General features: G+C 39.2%; 1 protein-coding gene across 1 annotated transcript in view; it reads right to left on the bottom strand.

Moving 5' to 3' along the window:
* PAPPA2 (pappalysin 2) overlaps positions 1 to 17,999 on the bottom strand; it is a 323,227-nt gene that overhangs the window by 145,533 nt on the left and 159,695 nt on the right. The window contains exons 9-11 of the mRNA XM_055419199.2: positions 17,127 to 17,218; positions 11,621 to 11,814; positions 8,455 to 8,601 (exon numbers count right to left, since the gene is read on the bottom strand). Of these exons, the coding sequence (XP_055275174.2) occupies positions 8,455 to 8,601; positions 11,621 to 11,814; positions 17,127 to 17,218 (433 nt within the window). The remainder of the gene's footprint in view (positions 1 to 8,454; positions 8,602 to 11,620; positions 11,815 to 17,126; positions 17,219 to 17,999) is intronic.

The following is a 17,999-nucleotide window of genomic DNA, read 5'->3' on the forward strand; positions in this document are numbered from 1 at the left end:
GGGGAGCCTGGTGGACTGCTGTCTATGGGGTCACACAGAGTCGGACACGACTGAAGTGACTTAGCAGCAGCAGCAGCAGCAAGGCAGTCAGGACTGAAGAGACTCAGAAAGAAATCACATTGAAGGTATCTTAACATTCTGTGCCTCTATTGACACTGAGGTATTTTCCAAATTCTAAGCTATGAAGATTAAGAATATAAGAAGCAGGCAGATTAAAGGCCAAAAGCAATCACATAGTGCTGAGGAAATAGAAACTGTGCTTCAGAGACTATCAAGATGGAAGGCTCAATCCAAACTTTTAGTTGAGACCCTTGAAGGGATGGGCCTTAGCAGAAAAGGAAATATGAAATGTATCAGGGCTCATTAATACAGAAGCACAGGTTGAGTCAACTTAAGTACTGATTAAATTAAGGTGCTGTTTCCCAAATCTTATTATACATTTTCTTAAAGAAAATCATCTTGAAGGGAAGATATTATTAGCCAAAGCCTATGTACTTTTTCAGTGTCTGATATTCAATTAAGACACTATTCAATATGACAGTAGATATGCCTAAATGAATGAAAATTAAGAAAAAAAAACCAACATGCACAGGCCTCCAGTCACCAATACATTGCTATTATAAAACACAGACTTTAAAATGATTGTGATTAGTATATTTTGAAAATAGACAACCGGATGGAGAATTTCAAAGAAAATGAGAACCTGTAGGAAAAATTAAACAGGTGTTCTAGAATTAAAATGACTGAAATTAATAATAGCTTAACAACCAATTATATGGAGTGAAAGTTGGGTTTAATGAAACAGAAGATATGTCAGCATAAAATAACCAGGCTGCAGCATGGGTAACAAAAGGAATGGAAAATAGAACAAAGAAAAAAGGAACAAATGATATACAGCAGAAAGTAATTTAGTGTTCAAAAAACGAAAGAGTAAGCAAGGACATTAAGCTATAGATTCAAGAAGCTTGATAAACTCTTAGCCAGAATATGCAAAGAAAAACAGACTTAGGAACATTACAGTAAAACTGTTGAAGACAAAATATAAGAAGATTATGTTAAAAGCACCAGAGAATAAAAGACATTGCCTTCAAGGTAATATATATCAAATGTTCAGCTAATTTTCCAGAGTAAGTATGTAGGCAAAAAGGCAATGAAATAACATCTTTAAACCAGTGAAAACTACAACTGGCCACCTATAATTCTATACCAGGCAAATATACCCTTTGAAAATAAATATCATGGATATTTTCAGCTATACAAAAACTGGAAGAATTCACTGCCAGCAGATTCACATTAAAAATAATAATAAATGAATTTCTTCAAGCTAAATAAAAATGAAAAGCACAGAAATACAGAAAGGACCAAAGAGCACTGGAGAAGGTCAATATTCAGTTCAGTTCAGTTCAGTTCAGTCGCTCAGTCATATCCGACTCTCTGCGACCCCATGAATCACAGCACACCAGGCCTCCCTGTCCATCACCATTAAATCATCTTATCTTTAAAAAGTCAGGAAACAGAAAATAGAGACAAAGCATTCTAAGTTACTTATTCATTATGAAATTGTGAGAATATTAATTCATAGTAGACTCTAATCACTTAAGTACACAGCTTGCGATATCTAGGGTAACAAAGATAGAGAATAAAAGTATAGCCTAGAAATTGATAGAATGGAAAATAAAATAATAAAACTACTTATTTAATCTAAGGGCTTCTCTGGTGACTCAAAAAGGAGGGAATTGGGAAAGGAGTATGTTAAGGCTGTATATTGTCACCTTGCTTATTTAACTTATATGCAGAGTACATCATGGGAAATGCCAGGCTAGATGAAGCACAAGCTGGAATCAAGATTGCCAGGAGAAATATTAATAACCTCAGATACAGATAACACCAACCTTATGGCAGAAAGCAAAGAACTAAAGAGGCTCTTGTTGAAAGTGAAAGAGTGAAAAAGCTGACTTAAAACTCAACACTCAAAAACAAAGATCATGTCATCTGGTCCCATCACTTCATGGCAAATAGATGGGGAGACAACAGAAAAAGTGACAGTGTATTTCTTGGGCTCCAAAATCACTGCAGATGGTGACTGCAGCAATGAAATTAAAAGATGCTTGCTCCTTGGAAGAAAAGCTATGACCGACTTAGACAGCATATTCAAAAGCAGAGATATTACTTTGCCAACAAAGTTCCATCTAGTCAAAGCTATAGTTTTTCCAGTAGTCATGTATGGATGTGAAAGTTGTACTATAAAGAAAGCTAGGTGTTCATTGAAAGGACTGATGTTGAAGCTGAAACTCCAATACTTTGGTCACCTGATGGGAAGAGCTGACTCATTTGAAAAGACCCTTATCCTAGGAAAGATTGAGGGCAGGAAGAGAAGGCGACGACAGAGGATGAGATGGTTGGATGGCATCACCGACCCAATGGACATGGGATTGGGTGGACTCCGGGAGTTGGTGATGGACAGGGAGGCCTGGCGTGCTGCAGTTCATGGGGTCGCAAAGAGTCGGACACGACTGAGTGACTGAACTGAACTGAGTGCCAAAGAATTGATGCTTTTAAACTGTGGTGTTGGAGAAGATGCTTGAGAGTCCCTTGGACTGCAAGGAGATCCAACCAGTCCATTCTAAAGGAGCTCAATCCTGGGTGTTCATTGGAGGGACTGATGCTAAAGCTGAAACTCCAATACTTTGGCCACCTCATGCGACAAGTTGACTCACTGGAAAAGACTCTGATGCTGGGAGGGATTGGGGGCAGGAGGAGAATGGGATGACAGAGAATGAGATGGCTGGATGGCATCACCAACTCAATGGATGTGAGTTCGAGTGAACTCCGGGAGTTGGTGATGAACAGGGAGGCCTGGTGTGCTGTGATTCATGGGGTCGCAAAGAGTCAGACACGACTGAGCGACTGAACTGAACTGAGTGCCAAAGAATTGATGCTTTTAAACTGTGGTGTTGGAGAAGACACTTGAGAGTCCCTTGGACTGCAAGGAGATCCAACCAGTCCCTTCTAAAGGAGCTCAATCCTGGGTGTTCATTGGAGGGACTGATGCTAAAGCTGAAACTCCAATACTTTGGCCACCTCATGCGACAAGCTGACTCACTGGAAAAGACTCTGATGCTGGGAGGGATTGGGGGCAGGAGGAGAATGGGATGACAGAGAATGAGATGGCTGGATGGCATCACCAACTCAATGGATGTGAGTTCGAGTGAACTCCGGGAGTTGGTGATGGACAGGGAGGCCTGGTGTGCTGTGATTCATGGGGTCGCAAAGAGTCGGACACGACTGAGCGACTGAACTGAACTGATAATAATATTATACAAAGTTTATAGTGCAGCAAGAAATATTCTTAGAGATAGACATTTCTTAGTGTTAAAAGAGATAATCCACAAGGAAGATGTAGTTAAGTTCCAAAATTACCTACTGACAGTAGTTTCACATTATGTAGTTTCCATATCATTACTTTGCCAACAAAGGTCCGTCTAGTCAAGGCTGTGGTTTTTCCAGTGGTCATGTATGGATGTGAGAGTTGGACTGTGAAGAAAGCTGATCGCCAAAGAATTGATGCTTTTGCTTTTGAACTGTGGTGCTGGGGAAGACTCTTGAGAGTCCCTTATACTGCAAGGAGATCCAACCAGTCCATTCTAAGGGAGATCAATCCTGGGTGTTCATTGGAAGGACTGATGCTAAAGCTGAAACTCCAATACTTTGGCCACCTCATGCGATGAGTTGACTCACTGGAAAAGACTCTGATACTGGGAAGGATTGGGGGCAGACTGTGATTCATGGGGTCGCAAAGAGTCAGACACAACTGAGCGACTGAACTGAACTGATATACACAAATATCAGTTATCACAAATTAGTTATATAATACCAGATAATGTGATTGAAATTTCAATTAGCAAAAAATATTAATTGTAACTTCAGAAAGTATAAACTCCACTAATAGTCCTTCCATATCACCATCTAAATCACCATCTAAATAACCAATGAGAATCATGATTAGGTGACCAATTACATCTCTTCTTTCAAATTGTCATTGATTGGTCCCTGTGCACCTGTTATTTGTTCACATAGAGACAGAAAAATGTGCAGCTGCATTGTCTCATCTCCCACTGACATATTACCCACAGGACATTTTACAAAAATGGATAATCAAAAGAAGGGATCCTCTAGGAAAGATGAAAGTGCACAAAGAAACAAAAAAATATAATGCTGGAGGTGAAATTTGAATGAAAGGTAAATAGAATTATAGATGAAATAATTGAGTACGGGAATGCTGCTGCTGCTGCCATTTGAGAGACTCTGTATTTGTAGCCAGAGGAACGTAGTGAAAATGAAATTATCAGCAAAAAGGAGAAAAGTCGTTGTGACAAAAAGGATAAAGATGTCCCAGAGGAAATGATGCCAAGAAAAAATTCATATTAAAAGAACTCTCAGAGATGTTTCATAACATTGAAAGTGCAAAGCACCATAAAGTGTTGGAAGATAATCAAACTTGGAAGGGAATATTACAATTCACAATGGCATAGAAAAATCGCTTGCTTTGTAATGTACGTCATATGATGAATAAAAAAAAAGGCAAGAACTGTTTAAACTATACTTGTAAATTTTTTTACAAAGAAATGAAACACTTTAATTCTCTGTAATGTTTTAACTTATAATGAGTTAAATTTTACTATTTTTTCATTTCATTTCACATATACTTCTAAAAATAAAAGTTTTTAATGTTGTGACAAAAATATCATGTAACAATTGTAATTTTCCCCATTGATTATTTAGCTTGCTTTGTACAGTTTTAGGATACATGGTCATTTTGTGTTTCCACACTACAAAGTGAGACTTGCCTGAATATTTAATAATAGTCTCAAAATGTAAATAAATCAATACGTAGATCAAAAACTGGTAAAAATAAAAGTGAAACAGGCAAATTTAAGATTATGGTAAGAAAGTCTAACACATGTATCTCAGTAACTGGTGGGAAGAATATCAAGGAAAATATACAATATAGGAAATTTTAACAACATGATGGATGAAGTTGATCTATGTTAAAAATATAGAATGCTGCCAAAAAAGGTCCGTCTAGTCAAGGCTATGGTTTTTCCCGTGGTCATGTATGGATGTGAGAGTTGGACTGTGAAGAAAGCTGAGCGCCAAAGAATTGATACTTTTGAACTGTGGTGCTGGAGAAGACTCTTGAGAGTCCCTTGGACTGCAAGGAGATCCAACCAGTCCATTCTAAAGGAGATCAATCCTGGGTGTTCATTGGAAGGACTGACGCTAAAGCTGGAACTCCAATACTTTGGCCACCTCATGTGACCAGTTGACTCACTGGAAAAGAGTCTGATGCTGGGAGGGATTGGGGGCAGGAGGAGAAGGGGACGACAGAGAATGAGATGGCTGGATGGCATCACCGACTCGATGGACATGAGTTTGAGTGAACTCCGGGAGTTGGTGATGGATAGGGAGGCCTGGCGTGCTGTGATTTATGGGGTTGCAAAGAGTCAGACACCACTCAGCGACTGAACTGAACTGAACTGATATCCAACAATTTCAGACTACATATTTCTTTCAAAGTACATGTAATATTTATTAATATTAACCATATTGTTGTTGTTTAGTCAGTAAGTTGTGTCCAACTCTTGTGAACCCATGGACTGTAACCTGCCAGGCTCCTCTATCCATGGGATTTTCCAGGCAAGAATACTGGAGAGGGTTGCCATTTCCTTCTCTGGGATCTTCCCAAACCTGGGATTGAACCTACATCTCCTATTTGTCAGGCAGATTCTGTACCACTGAGCCACCAGGGAAGCCCAATTAACCATATGTTTTTCCATAATTCAAAGGTCAACAAATTAAAAAGGCTTGACATCACACCAAATATAATCTTTGAGCACAGAAGACTCTAGCTATAAATCAAAAACAAAAAATAAATAATTTCCAAACAAATGCTTGGACGTTCATCAGCATATTCATATATAACTCAGGGATCAAAAAAGTAGTCAAATAAAAATCAGAAAATATGTTTGAACTGAATGATAATAGAAATAAGACATATGAAATGCAATATGTTGCTAAAGTCACGTTTAGAACGAAACTTGTCACCTTAATGTTTATATTTTAAAAAGAAAGAAGCTAAAAATTAATAATTTAAGCATCATCTCAAGAGCAAATTAAATGTAAACATAAAAAGAGGCAATAATGAAAATAAGAGTACACATGTATGCTGCTTTCATTATTTCCTTCCTTTTATGTTTATATATGCATATTTATGTATATATATATATGAGCACATACATACACACATGTATAATCTTTGGTTCTATAAAAACATTAACGAAAGATTAATATAACTGTTAAGTCTTTAGCAATACTAAGCAAAAAAATAAAAGAGAGAAGTCAAAAATTAGCAATAGAATAACTAAAAAAAGTCCTAGGGAGTATAGAAATATACAAAATAAGAGAGCATTATGAAAAACTTAATGCCAATAAATTCAAAATTTTAGGAAAAAAATGGACAAATTATTTGGAAAAAAAAAAAAAAAACTTTTTCCAAAGTTGACCTAAGAAGAAATAGAAAATCCCAATTCTGCAATATTTGGTTTAAGATTTTAACATAAATTTAAATATTTTCCTCAAAGAAAATACCAGACTCAGATAGCTTTACTGATGAAGTCTACCAAAATTTAACACCAACCTTTCACAAAATATTCCAGAAAACTGGGGGGAAAAAGAAACTTACTCTAGGAGTCAAACCTGGCCTTCATTATAAACCTGACAAGATAGTAAAATTTTTCTTTTCAATGTAGGGACCAAGCTCTAATGAATATGAATGAAAAAAACACTTAATATAATCACAAAAAGAATCCAAAACTATTGGCATAGGATTATACATTGCCTTCAAGTTGTTATTTTGGTAGCTCAGATAATAAAGAATCTGCTTGCAATGCAGGAGACCCAGGTTTGATCCCTGGGTCAGGAAGATCCCTGAAGAAGAAAATGGCTACCCACTCAGTATTCTTGCCTGGAGAATCCCGTGGAGAGAGGAGCCTGGCGGGCTACAGTCCATGGGGTCAACAAAGAATCAGACATGACTGAGCAACTAATACTTTCAACGGTGGTTCGGGGGGGTGATCCCTACCTCACATAGTATGTAAAAATTCCAGAGGATTGTAGATCTATATATAAAAGGTGAAACAATAACATTTCGAGAAGATAACATAGGAAAGTATGTCTTTGTGGTAAGCAAAGACTTCTTAATACAGTCTTTGATTAGCACTAACCATAAAGAAAAAGAAAAAGAAATTGGATTGTGGTAAAATTTAGAACTCTTCATCAAATATACCATTAAGAGTAAAAAAAAAAAGTAAGCCATGGAGTGCTGGAAAATATTAAATAATATACAACTGAAATATGTTGTGAAAATTGTAAAGAAATCATATAAATTACAAAGAAAATGACAGTTCAATAGAAAATTGAGCAAAAGACTTGAATAAACCCTTCAGAAAAAAAGAGGGAAAAAGGATACTATCAATACAAATGGCCAATATACATATAAATATTACAACTTAATTAGTCAAAATGTAAATGTAAATTGAAACCAGAGGGAGGTACATTTACATACTTAATGGTTAAAATTAAGACTTAAAATACCAAGTAATCAGTAAAAATATAAAACAATTGCCTCATAAGCCTCTGCTGGGAGTATAAACTAGTATAACCAAATGGAACATCATTTGGTATTATCTACTAAAGCTGATCATCTGCCTAATTACTATCTAGCAGTTCCAAATATACCCAACTGTCTGTATACATTCACCAAAAGAAATGTACAGAAGTGTTTATAGCAGAACTATTTGCAATATACAATAGAGAAAAATTAGAAATAAACTAAATCATTACTATGATTAATTAAAGTATGGCCCATTGATGAACTGGAATTCTGCACCGCAGTGGACATGAACACTACTGCTAAGTATAGCAGCCTGAATGAATCCCACAGATAGAATGCGGAGTAGGAAAGAATCAGACACAAATACTACAGACTGTCAAATTTTTCACATAAAATACAAACAGGCAAAACTAATCTTTGGTGATAGAAGGAAAAATAGTAGATACCTCTGTAGTATAATGAGAGGGAGAATGAGAGAGCCTTTGGGGGGTGATGTTAATTTTCTGTTTTTTGATCCCTGTGGTGGTTAGAGAGGAAGTTTACTTTGTAAAAATTTATCAGTCATTTCCAATTTTTGTACTTTTCTATATGCGTATTACACTTTGATAGAGTGCTTATAAAGAAAATCCAACATTCAAAAAGAAATGAAAATAAATTCAAAACATAAGAACTTTTAGATGACAAAAGGAAATTTCTTGACATTCCAATGTATCATTTAGACACACACACACACGCATGCACAAGCTATCCAGTTTTCACAAAAAAACATTTGGGTCACTTACTTTGAGCCAAACCTCAGTCTTTCTCTGCAGGCTACCTTTTGGCTGCTTACTCCCTTCATCTTGAGATCTATTTCCACTGGGAACACAGGGAAACCAGCCAATTAGGGGTTGGTGCTCTGGTAAATCTGGACGGTATGAAGTGCAAACCTGAAATGCAATTTCAACCAAAAATTAAACATGAAGGGTGAGAGATAAGTAAAGATAATGAAACTCCCAGGTCAAAACCAATGTCTTCCTCTTTCTGAATCCCTCATGATGACGTTATTGGCAGAAAATTTCTCAAAATAGAATGTCTCAGGGCTCTCTCTTAGCCTCAATATCCATCTTATGAGGGTAGAAGAACACACGCGACAACTTACAGCCCATCGGTGGTCCAGGGATCTTGCTCAGCGAATTGTCCTGGCACATTTCAGACAACTGCTCCTAGGATTAGTTACGGAAATCTGTCCAAGATGATGATTCTGTCCTTACCAGGAAGAATCTACTGGCCCAGGAGTGAGACAACTGAGTCAAGGAAATACTAAGTTGGGAAAAGGAACCAGGAAAGAGAAATTCCAGAAAAATTTTCCCACTTCACTTGGGGAAGACAGACAAGCTAGACTAAAAGCCACTTTAGAGAGCTGTTACTAACTCAGAATCACCTAACTTTCCTAACTTCCTACCACTGGGCATCAGAATTCTTGAGAAAGATGCCTTCAAATTAGCTAAAGGAGTGAGACAGGCATGGCTAATTGGCTGTCCATATCCACACCTCCTTCTTATTAACAAACTGTAACAGACCTGGTTCCAAATAGGAAAAGGAGTACGTCAAGGTTGTATATTGTCACCTTGCTTATTTAACTTATATGCAGAGTACATCATGAGGAATGCTGGGCTGGAGGAGGCACAAGCTGGAATCAAGATTGCGGGGAGAAATATCAATAACCTCAGATATGCAGATGACACCACCCTTATGGCAGAAAGTGAAGAGGAACTCAAAAGCCTCTTGATGAAAGTAAAAGAGGAGAATGAAAAGGTTGGCTTGAAGCTCAACATTCAGAAAACAAAGATCATGGCATCTGGTCCCATCTCTTCATGGGAAATAGTGGAAACAGTGTCAGACTTTATTTTTTTGGGCTCCAAAATCACTGCAGATGCTGATTGCAGCCATGAAATTAAAAGGCGCTTGCTCCTTGGAAGGAAAGTTATGACCAACCTTGACAGTATATTAAAAAGCAGAGACATTACTTTGCCAACCAAGGTCCGTCTAGTCAAGGCAATGGTTTTTCCCGTGGTCATGTATGGATGTGAGAGTTGGACTGTGAAGAAAGCTGATCGCCGAAGAATTGATGCTTTTGAACTGTGGTGTTGGAGAAGACTCTTGAGAGTCCCTTGGACTGCAAGGAGATCCAACCAGTCCATTCTAGAGGAGATCAATCCTGGATGTTCATCGGAGGGACTGATGCTAAAGCTGAAACTGCAATACTTTGGCCACCTCTTGCGACGAGTTGACTCACTGGAAAAGACTCTGATGCTGGGAAAGGTTGGGGGCGGGAGGAGAAGGGGACGACGGAGAATGAGATGGCTGGATGGCATCACCGACTCTGTGGACATGAGTTTGAGTGAACTCCGGGAGTTGGTGATGGACAGGGAGGCCTGCCGTGCTGTGGTTCAGGGGGTCACGGAGAGTCGGACACGACTGAGCGACTGAACTGAACTGAACTGAATCTTATTCAAGGTGACAGTGTATCCAGCTATAAATGCTCACCTCCTCAGGGCCCCTTACAACTAAGGCTGGTGAAGTGACCTGGATCTGAACAATGGGATGTTGGTAGATGCCTATGTTCCTGGAACAGCTCCCATTTTCCCACTAAAAACAGACTCAGCTCGTATTCATTTATTTCCCTTTGACCTTCCCCCTTCTTCCTACTTGAAATAATGACTTCACACCTGGAGGGCAGTAGTCATCTTATGAGCTTGAGGAAGAAAACTGCAAGTCAAGTGTGAAAAGAGCCAAAAGCTCCGAGACACTTGGGTCCTTGATGAGCTCCTTGACCTGGATTACCAGCCTTGACTAGTCCTCAATCTCCTGGGGTGTCTTCTCCAGACCAAAAACCAATGATTTGCCTCTGGTCTAAAATAGCTAGAGAGCTATTAACAAATCTTACTTTTGTCAAAATGACTGTATTACTTATTGTTATAAAGCATGGAAGAGTATATTTGGCAATGGAAACATCTAGAATAGCATTCAAAAACCAAAGCCCTTAATCTTTGGGCTTCCCTGATGGCTCAGACAGTAAAGAATCCACCTGCAATGCAGGAGAACCAGGTTCTATCCCTGGGTTGGGAAGATCCCATGGAGGAGGGAATGGCAACCCACTCCAGTGTTCTTGCCTGGAGAATCCCATGGACAGAGGAGCCCAGTGGGCTACAGTCCATGGGGTTGCAAAGAGTCGGACACAACTGAACAATTAACACTTCCACTTTTTTCACTTTATCTTCTTTTAGGTATTTATAATTCACAGAAGTCAGTCTCAAAGTTCTCAGAGGATCTTCTATTTACTTAGGGAGATATTCATGGAAAATTGTGTGCCATTTGATTTTAGTACTAATTCTAGAAAGTCTTTAATAATAATAATTTTAAAATCAAATTATATTTTGATCTTTAATATATATTTTAAATTTCATTTTATCCTTGCAATAAAACTTGAGTTAAATGCAAAAGATTTACATATGAGAAAATTGGGGCCCAGAGAGGTTAAATGACTTGCCAAATGTCACTTAGTAATAATCATAATGATACTGATAGATCCAACAGTGTCATCCAAGTATTCTGACTTTACTGCTCCTTTATCTTCTTTCAAGACAAATTCTTCCAAATTCAAAGCCCAAGTGTAATTTTTGACACATATATGAGAAGGCTAATTTTGAGATGCTTTTGTGTAACTTTCAGTCAGTTATTGCATAGTCAAAGGTTCCTAGATGAAAACTAGTGAAGGTAAGTGGGGTGAGGGTAGGGGATGAGATTTAATTGATAGCCTAGAAGCTTTTCATTTAACATTATTTTATTCTGAGTTCATTAACTAAATTTGGTTTCAAAGTTAGAAGAAAAAAATGTAAGCTCAAGGTCAGTATCTGGGGGGAATCACTTAACAGTTTTGTTTACACTTGACTAGTCTTAACTTACCATGGAAAGAGGTGCTCCAGTTACCAAGGAAACAGGACATTTCTTCTTGTCTTCATGAGAAGAAAAAGCTTGGGTAGCCCACTGATCCAGGTATCCTTTGGGAGTATAGAGGCCACAGTCTATAATGCTGGTTTCCTTCTCAAAAGGCTCACATATTCCATCTCCCTCATATATATAGCACAGGCTTGGTTCCCCTGTCAAGAAACATTGTATGACATTTGAAAAGGTATTTTTATATGTGTGAAGTAAAAATAATTACATTTTTACTCCAGCTGCTAAAAAGAATCCTGTAATTACTAACCAGTCTAATGCCCATCTCAAACATATAGATATCATCCCCCCAGATTGCAGCCATGAAATTAAAAGATGCTTACTCCTTGGAAGGAAGGTTGTGACCCACCTTGATAGCATGTTAAAAAGCAGAGACATTACTTTGCCAACAAAGGTCTGTCTAGTCAAGGCTATGGTTTTTCCAGTGGTCATGTATGGATGTGAGAGTTGGACTGTGAAGAAAGCTGAGCGCCGAAGAAGTGATGCTTTTGAACTGTGGTGTGGGAGGAGACTCTTGAGAGTCCCTTGGACTGCAAGGTGATCCAGCCAGTCCATTCTAAAGGAGATAAATCCTGGGTGTTCATTGGAAGGACTGATGCTAAAGCTGAAACTCCAATACTTTGGCCACCTCATGCGACGAGTTGACCCACTGGAAAAAACTCTGATGCTGGGAGGGATTGGGGGCAGGAGGAGAAGGGGACGACAGAGAATGAACTGGCTGGATGGCATCACCGACTCAATGGACATGAGTTTGAGTGAACTCCAGGAGTTGGTGATGGACAGGGAGGCCTGGCGTGCTGTGATTCATGGGGTCGCAAAGAGTCGGACACGACTGAGCGACTGAACTGAACTGAACTGAAAGAAGGATACTTTTTCATGGGGAGAATGGTAAAATCCATTGAGATAATTAAAAGTCTACAAAGTGGGAGGGGTTAGGGGAGAAGGAACAGGAAGGAAAAAAGCAGCTGTGGGGTGGATATAGAAAGAAACTTCAAGGAATCATTAAGCAAAGTACCAGGGGAAGCTAGGGATATAGGAGAAGAAGGTAAAAGAATACAGGAAATTCAAATAGATGGTAGGATGTGATATGAACTTGGAACCCCTTCATAGTCTTTGAAATTTTGAATAAAACATTTAAGGGATTTGTTTTCAATTACTTTTTTGCTGCTGTATTTCTTCAGTTAACCATGCAATTTGCTCTGAAATGAACAATGTGGGCTCCAGGTTTATAAGGGTTACAAGTGTATTATTCCTTTTAGTCTTCCAACAACCATGTGAGGTATGTATTTTTTGTTTGTTTCATCAATAGACAATCTGAGACGCCATGATAAGTGACTTGTCAAAGTTCCCTTGATGCAGAAGCAATATTGCTTGGCTTTGAGCCAGGCTTACAGAAAGCAAGTTCAGGGGCTTTCTCTTACTCCACAGTACCTCAACCAAGGCAGAGAGACTGTTTTCAAGAACAAATGTGTGAGTAATGAATATATAAGAAGAATCACTGGGCCTGTAAAGCAAGCTATAATTCCTCAGACAAGGTCCATACGTGCTCGTAGGATAACTTCTACTAAGTAGATAGTCCATACTAACTACAGATATGTAAACTGCGTGTGTGCTCAGTCACTTCAGTCATGTCCAACTCTTGGTGACCCTATGGACTGTAGCCTGCGCTGTCCATGTAGGCTCCTCTGTCCATGGGATTCTCCAGGGAGGAATATGGACTGGGTTGCCATGCCCTCCTCCAGGGGATCGTCACGGCCCAGGAATCAAACCCATGTCTCCCGTGTCTCCTGCATTGCAGGCAGATTCTTTACTCCCTGAGTCACTTGATATGTAACTTAGCTTTCTTCAAATGTAAAAAACTGAGATGCAGTTATAAAGCCATTTATTTATTATTATTGCCCTGTCTACCCCTATTCTGTTCTGTTCTGTTCCGTCGCTCAGTCGTGTCCGACTCTATGCAACCCTGTGGACTGTAGCCTACCAGGCTTCTCCATCCATGGGATTCTCCAGGCAAGAATACTGGAGTGGGTTACTGTTTCCTTCTCCAGGGGATCTTCCTGACCCAGGGATTGAACCCGGGTCTCCCACATTGGAGGCAGAAGCTTTAACCTCTGAGCCACCAGGGAAGCCCTATTAGTAACACAATTCTAATTCTTCTTTCTACCTAAAATAATAGGACATGAAAATAAGATCAAGATTTAAAATAAATCAACCCATAGATACATGGGCTTTCCAGGTGGCACTAGTGGTAAAGAACTCACCTGCCAATGCAGGAGATATAAAAGGCACCAATGTGATCCCTGGGTTGGGAAGATCCCCTGGAGAAGGACATGGCAACCCACTCCAGCATTCTTCCCTAGAGAATCCCATGGACAAAGGAGCCTGGCAGGCTATAGTACATAGGGTCACAAAGAGTCAGACACAACTAAAGCAACTTAGCATGCAAGCATGCATAGGCACACATTCAGTAACGTCACTAATGGCACCCCACTCCAGTACTCTTGCCTGGGAAATCCCATGGACGGAGGAGCCTGGTAGGCTATAGTCCATGGGGTCGCTAAGAGTCAGACATGACCGAGCGACTTCACTTTCACTTTTCACTTTCATGCATTGGAGAAGGAAATGGCAACCCACTCCAGTGTTCTTGCCTGGAGAATCCCAGGGATGGCGGAGCCTGGTGGGCTGCCCTCTATGGGGTTGCACAGAGTCGGACACGACTGACGCGACTTAGCAGTAGCAGCAGCATTCCGTTCTTTTAATTTTCAATTCTTTACAGAAATACCACAGGGTTGTTTCAGTAATTTTTCAGCTGTTCATCAACATGTAGTTACTAATTATTTTCCTTAATAATTTCTTCAAGTCAAAGACCCTTCTCTAGTAAATCTATCTGTACTTGCCAGGAGTATGCTCCTGTTCCGAGGACTTGGTTCTGAGCCTATTTTGGGTATTCAACTCTTGTATGCCATTAAATCCAAGGCCTTTCTAAGTTACTCCCCAAAGCCAATATATGTGTATTTGGAATGACTTTTCCATGATTGTTCCATATATATATGGAACACATATACACACATATACATATATATGCATGTATAGTTATATGTTTGTATAGTTTATATACACATACATATATACATATATATGTAGAGCATTATATGTATGTTTATGCATATTTTAAATATATACATATGTACATATGAATTGTTTGTTTTATAATATATATTTTATGACATTATTATAATATACATATGTATACATGTCTTGTTTTTCTATATAATCCAGTGACAGTCTCTCCTTGCTTCTTCTCTATTTTTTGTTTACCATTAACTTAAAAATTTTGCTTCTGTTTCTTCAAATCAATGCAAAAATAGCAGACCACTTTTATAACACATTTCACAATGGTTCCTTCAAACTTAGCATATGCTTAGCATATGCTATGTGCTTTAGAGCTATATGCTATAGAACTAAATAGTATGAGCATATTACTAACTGAAATAAATATATAGCTGTGGAATAGACCATTTTAACTTTGCCATGTAAAGTTAACATAATTTAACTATGATCTCCTGGAGTTGGAGGGTAAAGGAATATGACCAAATTTAATGGAATTTAATGTGATGGAAACAAAGTAAGGTCTGCTTTTAACTGAGATGAGATGAACTGCAGTGGCAAAGGCTGTGTGTGTGTTTGTATATGTGTGTGTGTGCGTGTATCATGAGCTTATTATGTGAAAAAAGGAATGATGCAAACAGAGATGGCATTAACAAATACTTGTGTACGGAAGAGGGGAGGTAATCAGTTCAGTGTATTTTACACAGCCAGACCACATCTGGAGTATTGAATTCCTTTCTGGGCATTGACCACAGGAAGCATGCCAAGTTAGGGTAAATAGGAAAGGGCCTGGAAACCTAATCATATGAGGGGATGTTTGGACTGGAAAGGAGAATAATGGGGAGGCATTTCAAATATCTGAATGGTAGTCAAATAAAACAGGAAAAAAAATGTATCCTCTGTAGTTTCATAGCAAGGAAAAAGCACTTGATTAAGAATTAGGAAAGCTGAGTTCCAACGCTGGCTTTGTAGACGCCTCATTATATGCCCATGGACAAGTCACTAAAATGCTCTGAACATCAGTTTCCAAACCAGAAAGGGGGAGAAGAATTTTATAATAGATAAAGCCACTTTTAAACAGAATGGTCTTTCGAGGTGCAATCTTTATCGCTAGATGCATGTAAGAAAAGCTCGAGAACTGATATAGCAATTTCTATAAGGGAAAGAGGCTGGACATATGAAGGGATCAGGGTCTCTATTAGACTTGTGGTACACAGAGGGCACTGAACATATTTTGTTATACGGATAGATGTAAGACCACTAAGATTTTATAATTTTATTATTCTGCTCAGGAAAGCAGGAGCATTTGTGTGTTCTTTGTAGTATTTAATATCTTAATAAATTATACATAATTATAATCATATCCAACTTTGTCTTGAAATTTAGAAACATTAAAATATTGTTAAATGCACTGCTTTTAAAAATAACTTTGATGAGTATATATGTTCCACAGAATTACTTAAATGTATTCACATATGAGGGCTTCCCTGATGGCTCAGATGGTAAAGAATCCACCTGCAATGCAGGAGACCCAGATTTGATACCTGGGTCAGGAAGATCCCCTAGAGAAGGGAAAGGCTACCCACTCCAGTGTTCTTGCCTGGAGAATTCCATGGACAGAGGAGCCTGGCAGGGGACAGCCCATGGGGGTCACAAAGAGTTGGACCTGACTGAGCAACTAAGTGTGCATGCTCAGCGGAATGAAAAGATAATCTACAAAGAAGGCTGTTGATGGCTTTAACCAAAATCAGGAAAAGTGTTCTGGAGGGCCTTCCTGTGTGGCAAGAGTCTAGAGTCAGTGGCACCTAGCAATAACTTATTACCAGTGATATTACAGGATTAAGAAATGCTGTGTGTCACTCTTCATAATCTTATCTACTAAACACAGACACCAAGAGATATCTTGTACTCTCTTTGGCTTAAAACATGTCCCACCGTCATTTTTACGTTGAATTTGTGATTGTGCTACTTGGCTGACAGTCTGATGTTAGACATGAGGACCCAAGAGCAATCTTTGGTAACATTAATCTAGGAGGCCAGGTTACTTAATAGTTTAACATGTGGATTTGCTTCCCTGGTTCAAATCCTGACTTCATCACTGCCAGCTGTATAAGAGAAAGGAAGTTATTTAAGCTCTCTGTGCCTCTGTTTAGTCTCCTTATATTTACTGTAAGGATTAAACAGGATAATATGTGTGAAACAGTGCCAGGCACCCAGTTAACACAGCAAATGTTATCATTATTACCACTAAATTACACATTGCCAGATATCAAGAGCTCACAAGAGTAAGAACTGGAGACACCTCCAAACATAGGACATAAGCCTGGGCAGGTGCCCCTGAACTCACCTACACAGTTGAAACGTTCCTCTAACTCACATGCCTTTGAGCAGCCGTCTCCATTCAAAAGGTCTCCATCATCACACTCTTCTCCCAGGTTCCTACAAGGTAAAAGTATACATTCTGATATACAAACATACACACTTGCATACATAAAATGATTTTTCTCTTTTACTTAACATCATTTTAAAAAATATTTAGTTTGTTTTGGTTGCTGTGCCGGCTTTTCTCTAGTTTCAGGGAGCAGGGGCTACTCTCTAGTGGTGTGCGGGTTTCTCATTGCAGTGGCTTCTCTTGTTGCAGAGCACAGGGTCTAGGGGCGAGGGCTTCAGTAGTTGCAGCTCCCAGGATCTAGAGCACAGGCTTAATAGTTGTGGCGCATGGGCTTAGTTGCTCTGAGACATATGGGATCTTCCCGTATCAGGGAACCCATGATCTCCCATGAACCCATGAACCATGTCTCCTGCATTGGCAGGCAGGGCCTTCCAATGTTGCAAGATCAAAGTATGACACTCTATAGAGAGGTGATATAGGCAGAGTTTAAAGGAACATTTTCATAAGGAGCTTTGTGAAGCCCAGGAGCCAAGCAGGTGTCGCTACAGATGAAGGTGTTTCAAAGCCCAGGCTAGAATGTACAATGTCAGATTAGGAAGACAGCCCTTATCTTGTTCTGCCCCAGTACCCCAGAAAGATGTGGCGTCCTAGGACATCAAAACCTTCATCGGAGGACTGCTGTAGGAGATGCTACAACATAAGATCAACTGTTTTGTTCAAGGAGGGCTCTGTCTGGGTAGTAATGGTCACCTGGTCCTGCAGACACCTTACTTAGTGGGCAGCAGGTTTAAAATGAGGTAGCCATGGAAAACACCAACAACAACCAGA

The sequence above is a fragment of the Moschus berezovskii genome, chromosome 17, assembly GCF_049115385.1.
Source record: "Moschus berezovskii isolate FMDL1 chromosome 17, NW_MosBer_1.0, whole genome shotgun sequence".
NCBI classification, from domain to species: Eukaryota; Metazoa; Chordata; class Mammalia; order Artiodactyla; family Moschidae; genus Moschus; species Moschus berezovskii.